This window comes from Lepus europaeus, chromosome 18 (genome assembly GCF_033115175.1).
Source record: "Lepus europaeus isolate LE1 chromosome 18, mLepTim1.pri, whole genome shotgun sequence".
Taxonomy (NCBI): domain Eukaryota; kingdom Metazoa; phylum Chordata; class Mammalia; order Lagomorpha; family Leporidae; genus Lepus; species Lepus europaeus.
This window is the reverse complement of record NC_084844.1, coordinates 53,563,227-53,581,381: the sequence shown is the minus strand read 5'-3', so window position 1 is coordinate 53,581,381 and position 18,155 is coordinate 53,563,227. Positions and strand designations below refer to the sequence as shown.

Below are 18,155 nucleotides of genomic sequence, written 5' to 3'. Positions count from 1 at the left end.
GTCCTAGGTACTGGACCACGGTGCCCTTTTGAATCTTTTCTGGTACAATCTGTAACCCCGCCGTCTGCAAGCATGAGGTTAGCATGGTAAATGCTCTTTCTAGAGTGTCTTCTCTCGCAGCTGCCAACAACAGGCCTGCAAATGAAGTTGCTCTAAGACATCCCTCCCCCATAAAGTTACAGGGATAGCACACACGTAAGGTTGTACTTTGCCTGTGGTGCCTTCTTGATCTTTCCAGTCTAGCACTTGCACTTCAGGATTGGGCAACAGCGGTGCCTAATCCTACCAAGGTGTTATCTCCTTCCTGGAGGGGCCATGAAGGAGGCCAGACTTGTTTGGAGATAATACTAACATCTGCGCCCGTATCTAACAGCCCCTTGATTGCCTTTCTTTAGAGAAGATTCCATAGTGGGCGCTCGCCAAGAGTCATAGTGAGGGCTGTAAAATGCTTTCCTTGATTACCTTTAGTATCCTTTATAGGGCTTGTTATTAGCAGCTGAGCAATGGGCTGCAATGGCAACAGCTGCACTATCCCCTTAATAGATTAGAACATTACTTCGAGCTGTGAGCAAGGCAACTGAATAAGCCCCGTTATAACCACTAACCCCTTTAATGAATTTGTAGCCCTTCCTATAGTAACCCCTAAACTGAGGTTCCACATCTATTGCCTGGATTCCCATTTGAAGTGTTAATACTAAACAGTTGGTGGCTCGCAGCTCTGTGCAGTAAACGCGAGACGGTCCTATTCCTCCCATGGTTTGTCCTCTCACTTACTGAGTTTTCGGGCCCCTGGGTGTGGGGGCCCGCCACTCTTTTGGAATGTACTATTCTAGCCACTTAACCTGGTGGGCGATAGGAGCGAATTGCCTGCCTTATCTTGCTTGGAATAGCACTCATTTGCCCAATGGTTGCCTTTACTGCATCGAGGGTACAGTCCTAGTTGGCGTCCCAATTGTCTGTTCTGTACGTTCCCTTTTCATGTGACCTTCTTTTCCACACTTTAAACATCTTTGTCCTAGCCCGTTCCTTGGAATGGCCTTCCATGCCCTCCGATCTAGTTCTCTCACTTGCATCAAAACCTCATTAGGGCAACTAGCCTGAGCCTGTTCGTCATTATCCTCATTCCAGGCTGGCTGACCGTTCCTAGCGTTAGCATGGGCCTGAGCCCTTGCGAGCTCTCTGTAAGCCGCGGACCAGAGGAGGAAGTCTTTCCCCACCAAGCACTGCCTTGAAGCCAGTTTGCAGCAACACGGGGGAACTCCTCTTATGAGATGTGCCGACCTCTGTCTCCATCTAGGCTCCCAGATGGAGATTCTCTCTGCGTTTCCTCTAGTAAATCAGCCCCTTCATCTAAGAGGGTTGCTATTTCCTAGCTTGGTCAATCAGTTGCCATAGCCTAAGGACTTCAGGCGATTTCTCTGCTGCCCTCGATTGTCTTCCGACCCTACGCCATTGTTCCTGTTCTAACTCACTGCTTTACAGCGGCTGCTTTCACGGGCGTCCCCGCTTTTTTCTTTTTCCCTTTTCTTAAAAGACAACTTGGTTGTCGAGGGATCCCTTTTTTCCACGGTACCAACCCTAGACTTTACCGCCTAGACTCCCGTGTTTTTCACACGTTCTAATTTTTTCCCTAGACTTTACCGCCTAGTCTCCCGTGCTTTTCACACATTCTAATTTTTTTTTCTGGTACCAACCCTCCTAGACTTTACCGCCTACACTCCCATGTTTTCCACACGTTCTAATTTTTTCTTTCCTGCTTCCAGTGACCGGCCCGACTATCCGAGTCACGGCACCATTTGTCCGACCCTCACCAGCGAGGGTCCAACGCAGTCACGACACGGTCACTGTTCATCGGTTCTCAAGGAACTTTTACTTGTGGGGAGAGAAGGAAAGCGGGGAGAGGAGAAAAAGAGGGGCCGCGGTGGCGGCCGCCAACAGCAGCGGCCGCGCCCGCCCAGATCCCAGTGTCCCTTTATGCTGATATCGTCCAATCAGATGAAAGGGCGCGTATAGTCTCAGGTCAAAAGTTTCACCTGGTTCTTCCTAGTTGTTTATGCAGAGTCCATTCTGTTCCATCTGCTTCACCTGGCTGTTTTCGTAGGCCTTGTGGTCGACTGATTGCTGCAAACTATGCAGATGAGGAGGTTCTCACAGGTGGCCAGCCTGCGGTTCCCCACAGTGCCCATACAGGATGCTGGCGTTGCAGGTGATGGTTTTACCAGCTATGCCACAATGCTAGCCCCTTTTAAGGATATATTTAAAATAAGATAAAAATATTTACCATTGCTAGTGCTCTTCATTCTTTCAAGTAGATCAAAATGCCACATGGCGTCTTTTTCCTTCTGGGTCAAGTATATCCTTAATCCCTTGTTGTTGATGGCCCAAATGCAAAAATCTCCATGTAGCTTTTGAGCTTTTCCAAGTCAACCTCAACCACACTTCTATCTGAAAACATTTTTAGGGGTCTCATCAAGATCAAGACCCTGTCAGGTCTCTAATTGCCCATAATCGGCCCTCTTCTCCTTTAAAAAGAAAATCTGTCCTAAAACTGACACAAGCCCACCTCTTACAGGAAGTCTTCCTTGCATCTTCCCTGCTCTTTGCCAGCTCTCGTTGTCAAGGCACTTGCAAGGCTCTTGTCCTTCACGAACTGGAGCATCAGTTATATTACTCATGAATGCGTTGTGTGTGTGCATCTGGTCTTTCTGGAAAGACTACACACACACTGGAAGTAGAGACGTGTCTTGTGTTTCCACACAGAGTGGTGTGGTTTCTTTAGAGCGATGACTCAGGGGGTTTCACTGGCTCATCTGTACATCATTTATTTTACTGGCGATATGAGATGACCACATTTAATTAAATAACTTAACTATTTGTTTTCTATCATTATTACTTCTAATAATAGGTATGTTTTGTGATTCCTAGGAACAGATCAGGGGAAATGTTTATTTTCGGGTGGTCTGTATCTAAGTGTGGGTTTCTAAGAAACAGATTCTAAGGATTGGATTGCAAGTGGTTTATATGCAAAGTGAAAAAGCAGCAGTAGAGGAAGGAAGACGTTAGAACACCACAGGGTGTATCACTGCGGCAGGGGGCTGGAGCTGATTCCCGCTGGGCAATCTCTGGAAGCCCGAGTTAATCACCCAAACTAGTGGAGCTGGGTATTTATACACAAACTGCTGGTAGTATTGGTTGGGGGCTATGCCTGGGGGTGGGGGAGCATGGATTACCTGGCACTTCCTTCTTTCTTTTTTTTTTTTTTTATTTATTTGACAGGTAGAGTTGCAGACAGTGAGAGAGTGAGACAGAGAGAAAGGTCTTCCTTCCGTTGGTTCACTCTCCAGATGGTCACTACAGCCGGCGCTGCGCCAATCCGAAGCCAGGAGCCAGGAGCCAGGTGCTTCCTCCTGGTCTCCCATGCAGGTGCAGGGGCCCAAGCACTTGGGCCATCCTCCACTGCCCTCCCGGGCCACAGCAGAGAGCTGGACTGGAAGAGGAGCAACTGGGACAGAACCAGCGCCCATATGGGATGCTAGCGCCACACGCAGAGGATTAACCTAGTGAGCCACGGCGCCAGCCCCGCGCTTCCTTCTTTCAGGAACCAGAGAACCAGCAAAGAAAGGCATGTGCTAGTAACAGAAATGACTAGCAAAAGCAGCTTAATCTGTTCCTTTAAAGAATTGTCCTAAATTTTCCACCATATTCAGGCCTATACCAAACCTGGCCACCTCTTTAATGGCTCCAAAACATCCAGTATTGTGCTCACTTTATTTTTTTATGATTTATTTATTTACTTGAGAGGCAGAGTTCCAGAGAGGTCTTCCATGTGCTGGCTCACTCCCCAGATGGCTGCAATGGCCAGAGCTGGGCCGATCCGAAGCCAGGAGCCACACGCTTCTTCTGGATCTTCCACATAGGTACCAGGGCACTAGTTCGAGTCCCAGCTGCTCCACTTGCCATCCAGCTCCCTCCTATGGCCTGGGAAAGCATCAGAAGATAGTCCAAGAACCTGGGCCCCCGTACTCATGTGGGAGAGATCTGGAAGAAGCTCCTGGCTCCTGGCTTCAGATCAGCCCTGCTCCAGCCATTGCTGCCGTTTGGGGAGTGAACCAGCAGATGGAAGATCTCTCTGTCTATCCCTCTCTCTGTAACTCTGCCTTTCAAATAAATAAATAAATCTTTAAAAAAAAAAGACTTCTTAGTGTATACCTTTTTATAAAGCTTAGCTTTCAAATCCCGAAATATTTTATGCATTAATAATGAAATCAAAGGGAAAATGGTGGAAAGGGCAAATCCTTAACACAGATAGAAACAGATGAATAAACTCGTACATCCAGTTAACAATGTGATCATGTAGAGAAAATCATTCTCAAACAGTTACACACACAGCACTCGGTGTTTAGGATGTGGTCTCCGGACAAACACAGCTGCAAAGAAACCTTAAAATGTATCAAGAAGATATTCATTTTCAGTGGAAATCTGAATATTTCCATTTTGAAATGATTGTATATGTATTGTAAGAGGAGGTAAATAAATAATTGGGGGGGGAGGGGACGGCACTGTGGCACAGCGGATTAAGCCGCCATCTGCAGTGCTGGCATCCCATATGGGCACCCGTTCGATTCCTGGCTGTTTCACTTTCAATCCAGCTTCCTGCTAAAGCACCTGGGAAAATAACAGAGGATGACCCAAGTGCTTGGGCTCCTATCACCCACATGGGAGACACAGATGGAGCTCCTGGCTCCTGAATTTGGCCTGGCCCAGCCCTGGCCATTGTGGCCATTTAGGGAGTGAACCAGCTGATGGAAGAGTTCTGTCTTTCCCTCTCTGTCTCTCCCTCTCTCTGTAACTCTTTCAAATAAATGAATAAATCTTTAAAATTATTATTATTATTATGTTACTAGGAGCCAAGATTTTCGGTAAAAGAAAAGACACATAAATACAAAGTAAAAGAAAATATGCAAAAATCCTAAATATTAAATCAGAATGCTCAGTGGGAATTCTTGATCTAAAAATTATCTTCTTTCCCTCTGTAAAGTTAGATTAACTCCATACGATTGTGACAGTAATGAGCAGGTGTAGGAGTTGGGTCTTGGTTTCTGACACCATTCCTCATCCAAGATCCCCAAAGAAACCGCTGATACCCGGGCTGGAAGCAGGGAAAAATCTGAGATAAGCTTGGACCCACCCTGTGCCAGAAAACAAGGAAGTGCTCAGAGACTAACCGGGTTATCTCAAAAGGGCAAGAGCCAGTGGAATGAATTTCACTAGCTAGAAACTTCAAGCATCAGAGAAGAATGAAGATAACTGAATACAGCACACTGTAAGTCTACAGGCAGACCCAGAACAGCCCATAGTGGCATCCTCCACTGACAACAGGAGGTCTTTTTGCAGGAGAACAGTGGCTAAGAAATGGGGGGGGGGGGGGGGCGGCGCTGTGGTTAATCCTCCGCCTGCGGCACCAGCATCTCATATGGGCGCCGGGTTCTAGTCCCGGTTGCTCCTCTTCCAGTCCAGCTCGCTGCTGTGGCCCGGGAGGGCAGTGGAGGATGGCCCAAGTGCTTGGGCCCTGCACCCGCATGGGAGACCAGGAAGAAGTACCTGGCTCCTGGCTTCGGATCGGCACAGTGCTGGCCGTGGCGGCCATTTGGGTGAACCAACGGAAGGAAGACCATTCTCTCTGTCTCTCTCCCTCACTGTCTAACTCTGTCAAATAAATTTTTTAAAAAATACCCTTTAAAAAAGGAAGGAAGGAAGGAAGAAATGTGGAGGGATGCTAGGACTTGACTGATTCAGGCAAGGATCACCAACACAAATTAAAATGCTTGACGAAGACTTGTTAGGGAACAAGATAACCACAAAGTCCCAAAGCATCACCCCACTGCCTACTTACAAAATACAAAGGGAAGAACATAGCTTCACCACAGAGAGACTGGGCTGTCTCCACCCTGACCAGGGATCTATGTAACCTCTGTGGAGCGTGGTAAGCTGCCACGCTGGGGTAACAGGTGTGTTGCTCTACAAGGTACACAGACCTCATGAAGTCGTACTTGAACCTCATCAAGCCTCTCAACCTCACCTGGAATTCAGGGGACATTCAAAGGGCCTTCAAAAAGTTCACAAAAGATGAATATCATGGAACAACTATGCATGACTTTCAATGCCTTGCACCCAAATAAACTTGTCTTTTAATTCTATTTTTGATGAACTTTCTGAAATACCCTCATGTGAGGATAGAGGCCTGGGTTTAATGACAATGAAGGGAAACTTTGAGACAAATCCAGACTGTGGGACAGGCTACCAAATAGCTCTTCTGGTCTCACCAAAGAAAAATAAACATCATGGGAGACAATTAGCAGAAAAGACCATTCTAAATTAGATGCTACAGTGATAGAAAACCAAATACACTCTCTGAACCTGGATTAGATCCTGGTACAAAGCAGAAAAAACCCACAAAACTTGGAGAAAAAATTAGGGACATTTGGAATATTTATGATATGATGAAATCACTGTTAATTACTTAGTTGTAATAATGCTGAGATAGTTCTGTGGAATAATGTCCTTTATCTTGGAGATACCTGATGAATATTTAGAGCTGAAATCCCATGGTGCCTGCAAACTATTTTCAGCTACTGCACAAAGAGATTGCGCGAAAGCAAATGTGCCAAAATATCAATACATATTTTTCTTCTTTAGAATTTAGTTATTTGAGAGACAGACAGACAGAAAGAGCTAGCTCTCCCATCGGTTGGCTCACTCCCCAAATGTCTGCAATGGCTGGGAACCTGGGATCCAGGAACTCAATCCAAGCATCTCCTATGGATGGCGGGGACCCAACCAGCCACTACACCCCAGGGCCTGCTTTAGCAGGAAGCTGGATTCAGGAGCCAGAGCCAGGTACTGAATGCAGGAATTCCAATGTGGGACATGGTCATCTCAACCATGAGGCCAAATGCCTACCCCTATTTTAATTCTTTAATATGTTAGAGTATTTCTGCATAAAATGTTGGAAAAATGCATACAATTGATAAATTATATTGAAAAATGAAAAAATAAAAATGTATCATTATAATTATGTACTGTACATGTTAAAAGTTATATATGATATGTATTTAGCAATTGATATATGTTGATTATGTGACTATAACATGCAGTTAAAATGTTATCTCAAAAACAATAAATATCAAGTTAAATAATGGAAAGCACTTTTTTCTTTTATATATTTTTTTAACTTCTACTCTGAGAGAGAACATGTGGTTTTTGTCTTTCTGGAAAGCAGTTTTTTCTAAGGGCAAAGAAAACAGCTTGAAGTAAGGCAAAATAACAATTTATTTCTATAGCACTAAACATAATTCCATACCAAGGAGTCTAAACATACTTGCCAGGGCTTATGCACGCAGACACACACATGCACACAATATTCTTAGAAAGTGCCATTTAACATGCATAAGTATCCCCAACATGTCGCTTGCTGGAAGAACATATTTTGCTTGCCAAAACTCTGCAGGGCAAAGGTTTACTAACATTGGCCTTTTTTGGGCAATGTTTCAACCCTCTCTGAGAAACACAGGTAAACATGGCCAGAAGTTGTTTCTTTCTAAGTATCTGAATTCTTAGAAACACAAGCGGTTAGAGAGGGGAAGAGACAGCTCTTTACTTCCTGTCTTTGTGAAAATGCAGTGCTGAAGTCCTGGCTTGCTGTTCCCATCACCTGACCCGGTGACAGTGCCACTGCACACCCACGTCAGGCTCACACCTGCCGGGGAACACCTCCGCTCCTCTCTCGCCTGCACAGCAGGCTCACCTGGGGAACTTCAAAGCCAGTATTGATGCTTAAGCCCCAACACAGACCAACAGACTCACTGGGCATGTATTAAGTGCCTGCTGTATATAAAGCCTGTTGTGCATCCTAGCACTAGGCCAGGGGATGGGTTTCAAACAGGACTAGGACATTCTTCTTACAGCTGACAGTCCAGGAGGGAAGAAAAGAAACACAAAACTTTTTGTGCCATTCACTATGTGCAATTAGCCCGAGTTTGGTGTTGTGACACAAGCCAGAATAACTCTTTTTTTTTTTTTTGACAGGCAGAGTGGACAGTGAGAGAGAGAGACAGAGAGAAAGGTCTTCCTTTGCCGTTGGTTCACCCTCCAATGGCCGCCGCGGCCAGCGTGCTGCGGCCAGCGCACCGCGCTGATCCGAAGCCAGGATCCAGGTGCTTCTCCTGGTCTCCCATGGGATGCAGGGCCCAAGCACTTGGGCCATCCTCCACTGCACTCCCGGGCCATAGCAGAGAGCTGGCCTGGAAAAGGAGTAACCGGGACAGAATCCGGCGCCCCGACTGGGACTAGAACCTGGTGTGCCAGCACCGCAAAGCGGAGGATTAGCCTATTGAGCCACGGTGCCGGCCAAGCCAGAAAAACTCTTAAGGTAAATAGACTCCCATAGGTGTCACCTTGATCCCTGTAAGAGGCAGGAGCTGTCCATCACGCAGGGAAACTGTGCAAGGGACACAGAATGCCGCCAACTCAAGTCAGGTCACAGGGTTTAAAAGAGGCTTGGAGGCCAGCGCTGCGGCTCACTAAACTAATCCTCTGCCTGTGGTCCTGGTACCCCGGGGTTCTAGTCCCAGTCGGGGCGCCGGATTCTGTCCCGGTTGCTCCTCTTCCAGTCCAGCTCTTTGCTGTGGCCCGGGAGTGCAGAGGAGGATGGCCCAAGTCCTTGGGCCCTGCACCTGATGGGAGACCAGGAGAAGCACCTGGCTCCTGGCTTCGGATCGGTCAGGAAGGCCGTTCATGCCTGCTGGAAAGACTGTGTAGACTTAGAGCACCAAGGACGTGCCAGCTCCCCAACAAGCTTCTACAAGAAGGGAGCCACAACCAGGACAGGGCAAGGCAGGCTCCAGCTGGACCAGACAATTAGGCAGTGCAGTACCCTGCACCTGGGAAAGTTCAATGTCCTCTAAAAACTTGGACTTGGGACTCAAACGTGTGGGTGAGAGTGAAAATCACCGTGGTAGACCCTGTGATGCCACCATACTGGCTTCTGAGAGCCAGCTGGCAAGTTTTCGGCGAACTGGTTGTAAAACACAAGCGTGATTAAACTTAAAACTATGTGGTGCCGACATTTGGCACAACGGTTCAGATGCTGCTTGGATGCCTGCATCCCATATCAGAGCATTCCTGGCTACACTTTTTTTTTTTTTTTTTTTTTTTTTTTTTTGACAGGCAGAGTTAGACAATGAGAGAGAATGACAGAGAGAAAGGTCTTCCTTCCGTTGGTTCAACCCCACTCACCCAATGGCCGCTATGGCCAGCACGCTGTGCCGATCCGAAGCCAGGAGCCAGGTGCTTCCTCCCGATCTCCCATGCAGGTCCAGGGCCCAAGCAATTGGGCCATCCTCCACTGCCCTCCCAGGCCACAGCAGAGAGCTGGACTGGAAGAGGAGCAACCGGGACAGAATCCAGCATCCCAACCGGGACTAGAACCTGGAGTACCGGCGCCGCAGGCAGAGGATTAGCCTGGTGAGCCGTGACACCAGCCCTGGCTACACTTCTGATTCCAGCTTCTGCTAATGTGCACCCTGAGAGGCAACAGGTGATGGCTAAAGTACTGGAGTCCCTCTCACCCATGTGGGAGACCCAGATGGAATCTAGACTCCTGGTTGCAGCTTGGTCCAGCGCTGGCTGCTGCAGGCATTTGAGGTGTGAAGTGGTAGACTGAAGATCTCTGACTGTCTCTGTTTCTCTGCCTTTCAAATAATTAAAATAAAGGAACCAATACCCAGAACTCATCCCTCCCTGATGCCTTTTCTCCGTGTCTCCATCCAGTGCCACTGTGACTGCTTGTGCTATAGTTAATCCGCACACATCTAGCGGTGAGCTACTGCGTCTGGTGATGTCACGTGGGTACCTTGAAATTGGCCGTGGTGGAAGCATTCACACCCACAAAAAAATTACCCAATGTTACAAATCAGGGCCTTTCTTAGTTTGTGGGGAGGAGGCAGAAGGCATTCACTAAAACACCACACCGCTGGCATTGATAACCAGGCCAAACAAATCTGCCCGGACTACAGGCAACCACGTCTCCTGTGATGGAAACCCCTGGTTTCTCGGGTCAGCTTGTTTCCTTAGCGTGAGTTTTTTGCCTTTTATCTTAACCTTTCAAGGTGAATAGTTTTGTGTTACATCCAGACATAGGATTTTTTTTCCTATATTATGAAAAATATCAAACACACAGCAAAATCGGAGGAATTCTATAAAGGACACCTGTAGATTCTCCCATTAAACCTTACTTGGCAACATCACCGCCCTATCCCTGTAGCCATCCCTCACATGCAGGGTTTATTTTTTTAACTATGTGCACAATTTGTATGTAATTGGTGTTTCTACAGTCATCCCTCAGTATCCCTGGGGGGTTGGCTCCTGAACCCTCTGGACACCAAAATCCACAGGTGCTCAAGCCCCTTACATAAAATGGCATACTATCTGCCTATGAGCTTAACCCATGCGCATCCTCTTGTATGCTTTAAATCTCCTTTAGATTACTTATAACACAGCGGAGAGCTTATGTAAACAGTTGTTGTGCTTTGCTGTTTAGGAAATAATGATGGGGGAAATAGGTCTGTACATGTTCACTATAGATTTTTTTTTTAATATTTTTGATGGATGGCTGAATCCAGGGAAGCAAAACCCACAGAGAGGACTGACTGTATTTGGAGAATTCAGCCCATGAGAGGAGCCGATACATTAGCATCATGATTCCAATACAAAATACGTCTATATATACTTGATTTTATACCTTAGGTTTAAGCTGGAAACAACAAAAATGGAGTTGATGTATTTAAAAAAGCCTAAGACTTACCATATAACCTTGATGTAGTCAATAAACTAGAATCATTTACACATTAGAAAAGATTGGCTTCTTATAACTAATATGTATTTAAGATAGTTAAAAGGCTTAAAGCATCTGATAGCTTAAATGCATGAATGCAGCTTACAATGTAGAAAGGATATCTAAATAATTCACTTGTAAGTGACAATGAAAATGACTCAAAGACAACAAAATATTACATTTTTTAAAAAGCAGACAATGTTGGGGCTGGCATTGAGGCCGCACTAATTGAGACACCACCTGTGACACCGGCATCCCATATGAGCAATGGTTTGAGTCCTGGCTGCTCCACTTCCCATCCAGCTTCCTGCTAATGAGCCTAGGAAAGCAGTGGAAGATGGTCCAAGTGCTTGGGCCCCCGCCATCCATGTGGGAGACCTAGATGAAGGTCTGGCTCCTGGCTTCGGTCTGGCCTAGCCCTCGCCGTTGTGGCCATTTGGGCAGTAGATACATTGGGCAGTAGACAGATTCTCTCTCTCCCTCTCTCTCTCTCTCTCTCTCTCTCTCTTTCTGTTGTGGCCATTTGGGCAGTGAACCAGGGGGTGGAAGATCTCTCTCTTTCTCATTGTAACTCTACCTTTCAAATAAATAAAATAAATTAAAAAAAAAAAAAGCAGCTAGTGCAGAAAAGCCACCAACACAGGTACCAAAAACTCACTTGGACCAGTAGACTATGACCACAGCGCCTGCGTGGGCCAGAGAGAGGCCTGGAGGAGAGGGGGAGGATTTTCTATCGCGGCCCAGGGATACATTCTGAGAAGAAATGCAGCAATTATCACCATCGAGTGCCCAGGGAGCCCTGGGGGGTGGGTTAATCACTGTATATTCACTGCTCTCTCCCCAGCCCACCAAGCTTCACAACTAGTCCACTGCAGGGGCCACGATCAATTCCATCTCTTTAAGCATTTTTATGTATTTATTTGAGACACTCAGACTTATAGACACGAAGCCTCCATCCACTGGTTCATTCTCCAAATGCCTGTGATGGCCCCTAGCTGGAACTTGACCCAGGTCTCCCATGTGGGTGACAGGGGCCCAAACTCAACCACCACCTGCTGCAGCCCCCCCTCCCCAGGGTGTGCACTAGCATAGCCAGGAACTGAACCCAGGCACTCTGATGTGGGATGTGGGCATGTCATCCAGCACCTGCTAGGCCAATTGCCCACCTTCAACCCCATCTTATGGATGCCTAGAAAGACTGAGGGCTCACCTCACACTAAGTCCATGCTTTCCCCTGTCCCAAACTTTAGAGCATTAAAATATCTTTAGTGTTCAAGGAAAGATGTCAAAATGACTTCAAAAAGCTAAAGAATATATTTAATCTACTTTTTTTCACTTTGCTTGAAAGGCAGAAGAGAGAGAAAAATAGAGATCTTCCATCCACTGATTCACTCCCCCAAGTGCCTTCAACAGTCAGGGTGGGACAGGCTGTAGCCAGGAGCCCAGAACTCAATCATGGACTCAAGGATTTGAGCCATCACAGCTGCCTCTCACAGTGCACAACAGCAGGAAACTGAAATCAGAAGTGGAGAAGCAGGGACTTGAACCCATAACTCTGTTATGGGAAACAGGCATCCCAAGTGGCAATCTAACCACTGCATCCAACATCCACCCCAAGCTAAAGAATCTCAAAATCCAAATAAGCTGGGAGGCAGGGGAGGGTTGGTTTGTAGGCTCAAGTTAGAACAAAGACTTAGGTCAAGGAGATTCTAGAACATAGGGGAGTTCAAGGGCATCTCGAAGGCATTGTCACATCTCTTCATGGGTCCACGCCAGAAACCTGAGACCTTGATGCCTTTGACCTACCTTCTCATGCTCTCCAGCACCTGGTCCCATAGTTCCTCACCTTGGAAACCTATCAATCCATCTTCCCTCCTTCTTCTACCCTCACTGGCATTTTCCTCATATCTGGGCTGAGTTACCGAAATGGCTCCTACGGGCTCTCCCTGCCTCCTGCATCCAGCCTGGGCCCAGTGCCAACACCTGAGTTATGTGTGCCTCCGACTTGGAAGCACACAGACCTAATTAAGTCCTTCATGGGGCTCAGGAGCCCTCATCACCAAACCTGCACCTGTGTCTTCCTCCTCAGGTCCTACCTCCCCTACCTGGCAGTGCTTGGAGTCGCCTCCCAGGAGACATCTGAACTGTGCTGGAGCTATGACAAGGAGCTCAACACAGGGGGAGCTGGGAAAGGTGTCCCAGGCCCAGGGAAAAGAAGTGCCTGGAAGACCAACCGACTTCCCTTAGGATTTTTGCGTTTCACCCTAGGAACGGAAGGAATTCTGTGCTGCTTTGTGTGACTGGGCACTCTCCCAGGAAAGCATGGGGCCAACAGACCAGGGGAAGGCCTCCTGCTGTGTGACCCCTGAAGCTGGCCGGCCACTTGGGTGTCCTGGAAGAGGAGGGGGGTTTGGGTCTGGACGCCTTATCAGTGAGCTGGGCAGACTCACGGTTTGGTTGAATCTGTGGTCCTCGGAGCATTCGGAGTCATCCTGCCAAACATCTGTGGCGTTCTCTCGCGTCTGCCAAGTGCCCTGGGCCAAGCAGTGTCTGTAGGCTCTTCTTGAACTCTCTGAAAGTAAACAGAGCTCTGGAGGAAAGGTCAGAACACGCAGCCCGTCCCCCAAGCGTGCTAGAAGGCCCTGGCCCTGGCCACAAAGCTGTAGAAAATCCCAGGGAAAAGAGATTTTCATTTCCCTTTGTGGGAGCTCATTAGCATCTCTACTGTTTATTTGGGATGGAAAGAAAAACACGGAAGTTTCCCAATTTCCTAACAAACCATGATCCGCTAATGTCCACTGTGTTTACCCAAAGTCTGGTGACTCAGAGATGTCATAACCCCTCCAAGGTACAGCCCAGATCGGGGACACCAACTAGGATGCTGGGCGCTTGCTCAGAGAGGCAGACTCCCCCTGAGGTCCAGGAGGCGATGCCATGAAGAAGAGAAAGTGTTGGCATGTGGGAAGGCAGACCCATGCCACCCACTCCGCCACTTGTGTGTGAGCTGGAAGACTGATGTCCCTTGTGGTCAGCCCTCCCGCTCTCTAAGCCTTCCGGTGTCTTCATTAGGAACAGGGGATCATAATGGTTTGAACCCTCCATGCTTTAGTGGGGGTGAAATGAAAGTGTGTGTGTGTGTGTGTGTGAGAGAGAGATGCTGGGTGTCCAGTGCTGTTGTGATTCAGCCTTGCCTATCCCAGGAGTCCCTCCTGCCTGAAACATCAAGCCTGCACTTGCAAAGGAAAAGTAGGAAACACGTGGGAGCTTTCCAGTCCTGACCCCGTACCTCACAGACCACCAACAGCGACGGGCTGAATCCAGTTGATGGGGACCCACGTCACCATCCACCTGCCCACCTAAAGCTTGGCTGGGGTGTCCAACCTATGTCTCCATTCTCCCGCCCATACACACACACACACACACATTGTCCAACATCCATGGATGAGAAACACCTTCCCAGTCCTCTGTCTCTAAACTTAGCATCACCTTTGCCTTGTCTCTGTCTCTCTCGGCCCTCCTCTGGCTCCTCAGCCAATCCGGTCATCTGTACCCTTCCAACAGATCCAGAGACCCACCACCGTTTTCCACCCCCTGCTTCCGTCCTCAACGGAACCACCATCTCTCACCTGGATTAGCAGACTCCTCCGGCAGTCTGGCCCCTGCGGGCAGTGAACTGAATAAACTGTCAGTCATACCACATCATGCTTCTGCCCAGTATCTTCCAAGGCCTTTCTGAGAACAGTCAGAGCCCTCCGCTGGCCTTCCAAATAGTCCAGTCATGCCCGGCCCCCAGTGCTCTGCGCCCTGATCTGCTTCTCCTCCTGCTACGGGCTCCAGCCACATCCACCTCCTTCTGTTCACAGACAGGCAGCTCCCCTCAAAGGAGCCCTTCTCCCCTGCACACACCTCCCTCACTGGCCGAAACCTTTACCTCCAAGAGTCTTCACAAGGAAGCCTTCCACGACCTCCCAATTTACAAGTGAACTGACTCCCCCCATGGCAACTGCCCCACCCACCCCCCACCCCACCCCCCTGTTCTATCTTGTTCAGAGCAGATCATATCTATACTTAGGTGCAATGCTTACTGACTATGGCCTGTCTCTCCCACTACACCGTGAGCCCTGCAAAGAGAGGGATGGGGGGCTGGCACTGTGGTGCAGTAGGTTGATCCTTGGCCTGCAGCACTGGCATCCCATATGGGCGCTGGGTCTAGTCCTGGCTGCTCCACTTCCAATCCAACTCTCTGCTATGGCCTGGGAAAGCAGTGGAAAATGGCCCAAATACTTGGGCCCCTGCACCCACATGGGAGACCTGGAAGAAGCTCCTGGCTCCTGGCTTAAGATTGGCCCAGCTCCGGCCATTGCAGCCATTTGGGGAGTGAACCAGCGGATGGAAGACCTTTCTCTCTGTCTCTCCCTCTCACTGTCTATAACTCTAACTCTCAAATAAATAAAATAAAATCTTTTAAAAAAGAGAAAGAGAGGGACTGGATTCTGCTTTGGTCACTCATATGAGGACACTTCCCAAAGTTCATGGAAAATGGAATGAAAAGATTGTTTATTTTGGTCTAACCAGGGGAGCGCCAATCCAAAGTGCTGAAGACTGGCACAAATGCTAAGACAGGCAGCTGCACAGGTGTAGAAGAGGCACGAGAAAGGTAGAGGTACAGGGGTACATTTGCATGCAGAAGGGTCATTGGAGAAACCACCCAGAAGGAGGAAGGATTAGAAGTGAGCGTTGAGGTTGGGTTTATGGACAGGGAGGCGTGGGCAGGAGCTTTGAGGTAGCATCCCTGATAGAGCTGTGAGCAAAGACCCTGGCTGGCAATAGCTGGGCAGGTGGAGGAGCCTGGAGTGCTGCACTTGGCTGGAGCCACCGGGAAGGGGAAACAGGAGAAAGTGCCAGAGAGGACAGCAGGGCCAGGTGGCAGAAGGACTTGCAAAGCCATTTATAGACCAACTGGCATCTTAGGAGGCTTAAGGTGGATGATGGTTGGAAGGGGACCAGATCTGGGGTTGGGGACCAGTGTATAGATCAGGAAGTAGCAACGGGGGGTAGGAGTGAGCCATTCACCAGAGCCCAGCAGTGAGGCACAGAGGGGTGGTGGGGCCAGAGGACCCGGCTACCAACTGGGGTGAATGTGGGTGGGGCCATCTGGAGTGTGAGCCCATCGATGTCCCTCAACTTCTCCTCCAACTGATGTCAAGTCTGGACCATTCTCTTTTTTTTTATTTATTTATTTTTATTTTTTGACAGGCAGAGTGGATAGTGAGAGAGAGAGACAGAGAGAAAGGTCTTCCTTTGCCATTGGTTCACCCTCCAATGGCCACCGCAGCTGGTGCTGTGACCTGCGCATCACGCTGATCCGATGGCAGGAGCCAGGTGCTTCTCCTGGTCTCCCATGGGATGCAGGGCCCAAGCACTTGGGCCATCCTCCACTGCCCTCCCGGGCCACAGCAGAGAGCTGGCCTGGAAGAGGGGCAACCGGGACAGGATCGGTGCCCCGACCGGGACTAGAACCCGGTGTGCCGGCGCCGCAAGGCGGAGGATTAGCCTAGTGAGCCGCGGCGCCGGCCAAGTCTGGACCATTCTACCTGCACGACTGCTCTCTCATCTTCCCCCTCCTCTCCAACCTCTTGTCTCTGCCTCCAGACTCTTAGCACCTCTTTTTCTGAACCACGCAGCAGCTACCAGACACACACCTGGCTCCCCTGCCTTCCTCCATCCCACTGCCACAGGGTACCAATGTGTCTTCCCAAACTACCTCTTCTTATGTCTTTTCACGCCTTCACTCCCATCATGGCTGCACATAATCTTGCTCTACCAAGGCAAGTCCAAGGTCCTTAGTGCAGTACACAATTCCCTGTCCCCAGACCCAGACACTTGCCTGAGATACCAGCGCAGCCTGCACATCCCATCACACTCTGTGCTCCCCCTACTCTCAAATCACAAGAATTCCTCTGCACGTATTCACCTTTGTAGATGCTCCCTAAACCCCTGCATTTTTTTTTTCTCTATCTCCTCTTTTTTACTGCAGGATCTCATTTGGATGCTAAAGACTTAATGCAAAAAAAAAAAAAAATGCAGTGTGGAAAAGTCGCTTCCCACCTTTCATAAACAGCACCCCCTTTTGCACACTCCAGAAGCGCAGAACTTGTTAACAGATTCATTCATTCAACAGTCAGAGAATGGTCTGGGAGAGATCGCCAATCATTCCCCAAATGCCTGCAAGAGCCAGGATCGGGCCAGGCTAATGCTGGGAGCCAGGAACTCAGTCCACGTGGGTGACAGGAACCCAGTTACTTGAGCCGCCGTCACCTGCTGCCTCCCAGGGTGTGCATTAGCAGGGAGCTGGAATCGGAAGCCAGAGGCAGGAGTTCAACCCAGGCACCATGGTGTGGGATGCAGGAATCCCAACCACGAGGCCAAATGCCCACCTCTCTTTTTAACTTCGACGTAAACATGGGTTTTTGATCACTTCTGTCTTAGAGTGACATGCACCTGTCTGTTTAGCTCTTGGATGAGAAGAGGGACACTGTGGAGCTGCAGGGTGGGGGTCTGCTCCATGTGCCCTGGAGGAGCCCTGGACACTTAGGGCCTTAAGGACCTGGAGAATGCAAGGCGCTCGGCCTCAGACGCAGCTTCAGCTCCCACTGCCGAGGCATCTACCGTGCCTGCCCTCTCAGTGATCCCTCAAAACAAGCTTAAGACACAGCTGTCGTACACTTCGCTCAACAGATGGGAGACCACAGCTCACAGGGCTCCGGGAACTGCCCTAAGTCCCAGAGCAGGACACAGAGGGCCTGGCTCCCACCCCGGGGACTCCTGACGGCACACGCAGCCTCACCAAGCTGGCTCCGTGTTTGCTGAATCATTCAGACCCCTTCAGGCGGCCAGCGAGGTCCCTCCTGTCTCCACCCGCTCTTAAACCTCACATCCTTACGCAGCTGGGTTGATTCCAAGTGGATTTCGTCAGACAGCAGCTCCATCAAATGTGTCCCTCCCAGAAATACAGCCCCCCCCCCTTCTTACTCATTCCTAGAGCAAACACTGAAACCTAAGTTTCACTAAAATGGTGACTGCTTGGGTTACAATTAAATACAAAACACTATTGTCTCACCCTCCTGAGAAACACACCACCTTGCTTTGCCTGGACTACATAACCGCTTATGTTTCCTGAGAACAGTTTCAGCTCTCTAAATATTCACCTGTGATCTTTGGAGAAAAGCAGCAAGATTCTAATCCTGTAATTGTTTCTCTCCCT

The 18,155-nt window shown here is 48.8% G+C and overlaps 1 protein-coding gene across 1 annotated transcript in view; it reads right to left on the bottom strand.

The window, feature by feature from the left end:
• The window catches only part of GLP2R (glucagon like peptide 2 receptor), a 61,716-nt gene extending 48,132 nt beyond the window's left edge, over positions 1–13,584 (bottom strand). The window contains exon 1 of the mRNA XM_062175118.1: positions 13,342–13,584. Coding sequence (XP_062031102.1) covers positions 13,342–13,584 — 243 coding nt within the window. The remainder of the gene's footprint in view (positions 1–13,341) is intronic.
• Between the last annotated feature and the right edge of the window lie 4,571 nt (positions 13,585–18,155).